The 6,522-nt window shown below is 54.2% G+C and overlaps 1 protein-coding gene across 1 annotated transcript; it reads right to left on the bottom strand.

The window, feature by feature from the left end:
• On the bottom strand, nt 1-6,287 carry GNGT1 (G protein subunit gamma transducin 1). The gene is made up of 2 exons (XM_043978873.1): nt 5,940-6,287; nt 1-385 (listed from the first exon to the last, which is right to left on the bottom strand). The coding sequence occupies exons 1-2, from the start codon at nt 6,033-6,035 to the stop codon at nt 257-259; spliced, it is 225 nt and encodes a 74-aa protein (XP_043834808.1). The 5' UTR covers nt 6,036-6,287; the 3' UTR covers nt 1-256.
• Nucleotides 6,288-6,522: the final 235 nt, after the last annotated feature.

Raw genomic sequence — 6,522 nt, 5'->3', positions numbered from 1 at the left:
TCTTTATTAAAAGTGAACCCTGAGAGTGTATGGGGAGGAGGGGGCGGGGGGAGAACAGCGGCACTCAGTTGGCTGCCAGTGGTCTGTATCTTCTGCACCCCTGCAGGTGGGAAGGCTGCCCCAATTCCCATGGAGACAATGGTGAGCCTGGGAGTTTTGTTACTGGATCTTTCCATTCTGGTCTGTTACAGCAAAGATATTTAAACTAATTTGGAAGCATCTTGCTCATTCCATGATCCTCAGTGTTCCAGGGCCTTCAGGAAATGATGCAGCCTCCCTTGAGCTCCTTGAAGGGGTTCTTGTCCTCTGGGATTCCCTTCACAAGAGGGTCCTCACCAGACCTCTCTTCGATGTAGTCCCTCACTTCTTCACAACATTTTGAAACCTTTGAAAAAAGAAAGAGTGGGAGAAGAACTGCTGATAAACGGATGCCATGGGCCTAGTGCACAGAACACCCCCAAAGGCAGGCCACACTGGAGGTGTGGCTGGCTCCTAAGTCTTCCATTCCTTCCCCCAACTTTTCTTAGTATCTCAGACCCTCTGTAAGGCTTCAGCCTGGATGCTCTCCTTCATGCTAAGTGATGTGGGCCCTGCTGGGACCCAATCCACTCCTTGCCCTTCCAGACCATTGATTAATTTGGTGCTCCCATAGGCAATGAGGTGACAAAGAAAGACAAAACCAGCCCTTATCTTCTCGGAGCTTACATGGGGTTTTGGGGCAAAAAACCACGAGAGAATCTGAGGAAGGAAAACTTCCTGCAGAGGCACCACCAGAGCCTTGAGAGAACATGTGGCTTGTGAGAGGGAGAGCTGAGCTCAGGAAGCGGCCAGTGTGGCTGGAAAGTACCTGCCTCACAGATGGGCTGCAGTGAGGATCGAATGGGATGCCGTGTGTGCAGAGCTGCCTGTGTCTACTGTTGTGAGTAGCCATGATCAGAGTAATGGGAAAGGTAGGAATGGAGAGCCATGACCCAAGCATGTATGAAGCACCCGCACCTGCATGTGCCAGGTGCTACAGGGACACAGACAAGAATGGAGAAGCCCTTCCCCTCATGGGGATGCAGGGTCCCTGGTGAAGAGTCTGCATCTTGGCCCCTGAGCAATGGGCTGCATGGGAGGATTCAGTGCCGTGTGCAGGAGCCCTCGGTCCCGTCTAAACCAGGAGCCCCAGTGTCCCCTAACAAAGCCAGGTCTTGGGGCTTTGTGCTTGGGGATCAATCCCTAGAACACAGAGGAAGGAAGGGAAGGAAGGATGGCTGCTTTGTCTGAGAAGGCTTTGAAGGGAGTATGGATGTGAGAAGGGGATCCAGGGGACTGGTCCACTCCTCAATCCCACTCAGTTTATTGTAGCCAACTTCCTCTGGGGTGGGGGGGAGAGGCCAAAGAAGACTTTGTCCCACAGACTCAAGGGGATGATAGACATGGGGCTGGGAGGTACAGAGAGGGGCAGAATGGCACTGGGTTCCCATCCTCCCAGAGGCTTCAGAACAGGGCAGAGCTAGGACGTGCTCCCTGATAACTCCCACCCCCAGAAGAACCAGGGAGATGGCCCCCCGACAGTGGCTTCTCACAGTGCTGTGCCCCGGCCCCAGCCTCCCTCCAGGACAGCCTTTTATGGTGACCTGGCAGCATCAGCATTAGGAGTCACAGAACAGAAGATAGGGGCAGTCTAGCCACTGCCCTGCACCTGGGACCCAGGCCCCAGCTGCTTCTGTCCAGCAAGCTCGCAGTCACCTTCGGACCTTTCCTATGAACTGCTTGTATTTGGAGACCACAGTGAACGCAAGCCCTCTCCTCACACCCCCTCCAGTGCTTCATAATGGGAAGGGGGTGAGCCAAGGTGCCCTCAGTCTATGCCCATAGAGCACACCCTGTCAACATGGATGGGCCTTGGACACTGGCCCAGTGATGGCTAGAGTGTGTGTTGATATTCAGTGCCCAGCCTTTCCTGAGTTCAGAGGAGCCTTGCAGCCTCCTAGCCCTGATACCACTCTCCCAGCTGCTGGCCCCTTGGAGTTATGGGTGCTCATTTGGAAGCCTGACAAATTCAGTCTCTCAGAACCTTCCTTACTTCTAACCCAGGCACTGGTTTCTGTGGCTCCACTCTGGGAGTCAGGGGCAGCTTCACCTAAGGGTGGGACTGTAGAGAATATCTCTGAAGTCAGGCCCAGCTGCTAATGTCTTCTACTGTCATGAATCAAGAGAGAGAGAGCAGACAGAAAATGGTGCCCCCCCCACCCCCAAGGACAGAGCCAGGAGTCCAAACAAGTCATAGCCCTGAAATGAGATACCTTCAGAAGGAATAAGAAATAGGGATGGGTATGAGTGTGTGTATGGAATGAATATGTGTATGTTGTGAATGTGTATGTGTGTTAGTGTGGTGTGTATATATTGTGTGAAGGTGTGTGAGTAGGTGTGAGTGTGAGTGTGAATTCAGTATGCGTATATCTATATGTGGTATGTGAATGTATACTGTATGTGTTATAAGGGTGTGTATGTGTATATGTGAATGTGTGTGTTGTGAGTGTGTGTGAGTGTGATTGGCCGGTCACTCAGGCCTCAAACTCTGAGGGCCCTGGGACACTGTCGATGGGGTCATCTTGGCCATGTTCTCTCAACAGCTCAGCCCAGATGAGGGCTTTGTCCACCATACTGGATGCCTTCCTCACTACATGCACCCAGAGCCAGCTGGGACAGGCCCCCAAGGGAGGGTTAGTCCTGCCAGCTGTGTACTGGCAGCCTGTTCTCAATCCACCACAGCAGAGAGTTGAACGAGGACACAGCCTGATGGGCATGAAGTGAGACAGGAGCTCTATGTGGGGGACATAGTTATGGGAGAAGCATTGGAAAGGAGGGAAGGGGATGCTGTGGGGGATGGGCATGAGCTCTGCCAATGGGCGGGGAGGGGGACACATGAAGGAGGGGAGATGATCTTCACCAGGGGCTGAAGAAAGTCTTTGGCCTAGTCTGTAAAGGGGGTCTAGGTGGGGCAGCTGCTCAGCAAGGGGCGGGACACGGCCAGGAAACCAGGCCCACGGGACCACGGAGCCTAGGGAGGGGAGGAAGGTGTCAAAGACTGGAAAGGAAAGAGGGGGCTGGCTCTGAAGGGCTTTAACCACCAAACACTTTCTGTTTATTTCTTTATTTAGAATTTCCCCCAAGTTACACGGACAAAGACATTTTCACATCGATTTTTAAAACTTTGTGTTCCAAATTCTCTCTCTCCCTCCCTCCCTCGCTCCCTCACCACCCCCTTAAGAACTGAAGCAATTCGGTACAAGTTCAACATGTGCAGTCGTGATAGGGAGCCCCTGGAGTTTGTTGGGGAGGGGGTGGAATGGTCAGACCTGCCCTTTGGCCCCCAAGTGGAAGATGGACTGGAGCAGGGAGAGGTGTGAGCAGACAGACACCCCCACTCTCACCCGCCATCACCTGCCCATGGGCCAGGTGTGCAGTGCCCCTGAAACCCTTTCTCATCATCGCCTCATCGCCATGTGAGGCGTCAGAACCCTGAGTAGCTGCCACTATCTGCCTATGCTGCTTCTCTCTTTCTCACATCAGAATGAGTTGGCATTTCCTGGAGCCCGCACCCCACACTGCTGGCCTGGAGTCGCAGCCTCAAGGACATGGGGACAGGGCTTTCTGGGACACCGTGACAGCAAGATCCCCTGGGGGGGAGGGGCTTCTTCTACAGTTCTCTGGGATGACTGGACAAGGCTTTGGGGCCTGACTAGGATTGTGTCCAAGGCCCTGGGCCCCCACCCACGGACATCACTGCTTCTGATCATGGGGAGAGCTGGCCAGAGCTTCCCTAGAAGCAGCCCAGCCCTTCTCACTTGGACAGTTGGCATGTGCATGGTGAACTGGGGGTGATGGGCAGGCAGGTGGAGATGGCGAGGCCTAGCTTTGAGTCACTGAGGAAGATTCGAATGTGGGAGACACCAGGAGAGGAAGTAACTGAGGAGCTGTCATGGAGGACAAGGGCAAGAACATACCATGACAGGCCCTGGAAGCACCAGAGAGGGCTGGCCCTTAGTCATTAGCACAAGACCTGTTGCTAACTAAATGTTTGTAGACTGAAGGAGGCCGGGTCCTCTGTGGAGGGTTTACAGGAAGCCTCAGAGAGGATGGGGGTCGGGGTAGACCCTGCCCCAGCCCCACCCTGGGGGAGCTACTAGATCCATTATGTTTGCTGAGTTAGATTAAACCAAAATGATGGGAAAGAGAATGGACTTTTCCCTCCAATGATCTGGAAGATGAGCGATGGCCAAGATGCCTCACAGGGTCAGAGATCAGGACCGGGGCCCTGCTCAAGGCCAGGGTGAACCCCAAGCCTTCCAACTTCTGGCCTAGGCTCTTAAAGAAACCAGATTTGGTGAAGCACATGTGTTCCTTGGATCCCTTCTAAACACGCCTGGTTTGTATGTTAAACGGAGACAGATACACCAAACTGTAAGCACCGGAACCCCACAGGCAGGGTGGACCCAAATGTCTGGTCCAGGCTTCTAGCAATAGTCAAAAGACTGAGGACCAAGACTCAGTGCCTCTGGGTTCTCCCAGGCATCCTCTACAGCTGACTGTCTGGCTGCATCACCCTCTTCTCAGTCGCCTGCTGGGGCTCCCAACTACCCTAGGACCAAAGAGAGCCTCCCTTCATAACCTTGCACCCAACAGCTCAGCCTGACCGGCCGACTGCTCAATCCCTCCACACGATGCTCCAGCTCCCATCCGGGCTTCACACTGGCTATCTGCCTCCCCCCACCCCCACCCCCCAGGGAGTAAGTAAGTCCCTGAGTTCCTTCAGGACAGCCCCAGGGCGCCCTCTTCTAGGGCACTCGAGTGGCCTCACCTCTAAGAACAGATTGTGCCTACACTCGGATGTCTCTGCATGTGTTTTCTGTCCCCCCCCACACACCAAGTGTGAATTCTTGAGGCCAGAAACTATTTCTCTTTTGTTTTTGCACCCCCCACACCAGCTGGGCACTCATCAGTGGTGAGTGATTGACTGACAAACGGCTTGTTGCTTCGTTTCAGGCCTTGGAAGCCTGGTAACAGACACTTTGGCCATTCCTAGCTCAACTGGTAACAAGAGGAAGCCCACAAACAAAGTAAAACCAAATGCTCTTTTCTTCCCTCCCCTCCCCTTCTCTTTTTTCCCCTCCCCTCCCCTCCTCCCTTCTTTTTCCTTCCCTTCTCATTCCTTTCCTTTCTTCACTTGGGCAGACGTGTGTCTGGCAATGGAGATGGCCACTAAGTGCACTGTCATTTGCCCTCCAGATGCAGTAGGGCCATTAAGGTCCTGCAGTGTTTCTAGAGGCTATCTGGGGGCTGAGGAGCAAGGTAAAGCAGTGGTGCATGATGGGTAGAGAGCCAGCTCTGAGCTAAAAAACCCCCTCCCAGCTGTGGAACCCAGGCAGCTCTCCAAGACCACTCGCTGCAGACAGTTGCTGGGACAATGAGGTGGGAAGAAAGGAAGCGTGGCAGTAGCCCCCCATGAGCCTCGTCAGAATATTTCATCTGTTCTTTGGCAAGGCTCAACAGCCTTGGCGGAAGGTGAGGAGTGGAGGGTCATCCCCACAATCGGAGTAGATAAAGACGAGGCCTCAGACTGGGCCTTCACCCTAGCAGCCTGAGGGCCTTCCTCTACTCTGAGGTGTCTTACTGGGACTAGTCAGGGGTCAGGCACCCAAGTGGGGGAGAGGGCACCACCAGCCTGGCCTGGGAGCCCAACCCCTGCTCCCCAGGCTGGCTGAAGCAGGGGCGATCCCCGATCTTCTCCCCAGGTGTCGTATCATTCTCAAGCTGAATGGGCCAACCCACACCTCCCCAGGAGCTTCCCCTGTCCTGGTCCTGGTCCAGTCTGGACCTGGAAGTGCCAGGCTTCCCCTTCAGCTCCAGGCACGCCCCAAGAGGGTTCCCTGGGCAAAGCGGCCACTCACCACCATCCTCTCCAGCGTCACCTCTTTCTTCAGCTGGTCCACTTCCATCTTCAGCTTGTCCTTCTCCGTCAGGTCTTCGATATTGATCACTGGCATGTCGGCCCCACACTGGCCCTCCTGCCAAGGGCTTAGTCGGCCTCAGAGTCTGCCCTTCCCTGACCAGCTCCTCAGGCCTGGCTCCTGCTTCACTTCTGCTTGGCCGCCCAGGCTCAGGGTTTTAAAGCCCCTTGACATAAGCTCTGCTAATGTGATTAAGCCAAGGGCTTAGCCTTCTGCCACAAGTTTGGGGTCACTGAGTCTACATTGTGGGCTGAAGATAGGGGTGTTCTCTCCACAGCCCACTGCGGGCTTCCTTCTCAGGGAAATTGTATTTTTTCTAAGTTCTCATGGGATGATTCACATGCTTTCCCATCCTTTTTGAGGTCATCAGGGAAACTGACCACTAATCTACTAAAGTGCTGATGTGATTAATCTGGTATTACAGAGGCCCCAGGAGAGATGAGCATCACTCTGAGGTCTGGACCAGAGCCAGGGGCCCCAGAATAAAGACAAGCCAAGGAGGAGCACAACTACCCTCCCAGGA

The sequence above is a fragment of the Dromiciops gliroides genome, chromosome 1 (genome assembly GCF_019393635.1).
Source record: "Dromiciops gliroides isolate mDroGli1 chromosome 1, mDroGli1.pri, whole genome shotgun sequence".
Taxonomy (NCBI): Eukaryota; Metazoa; Chordata; class Mammalia; order Microbiotheria; family Microbiotheriidae; genus Dromiciops; species Dromiciops gliroides.
Note: the sequence above shows the minus strand (reverse complement) of the source record. Positions and strands in the feature narration are given on the sequence as shown.

Excerpts from the sequence above, each read along its gene's own strand:
- GNGT1 (XM_043978873.1), bottom strand. The coding sequence starts at position 6,035 with ATGCCAGTGATCAATATCGAAGACCTGACGGAGAAGGACAAGCTGAAG. Across the intron at positions 386-5,939 it reads TGACGCTGGAGAGGATGGTG|GTTTCAAAATGTTGTGAAGA; the intron begins GTGAGTGGCCGC and ends CTTTTTTCAAAG.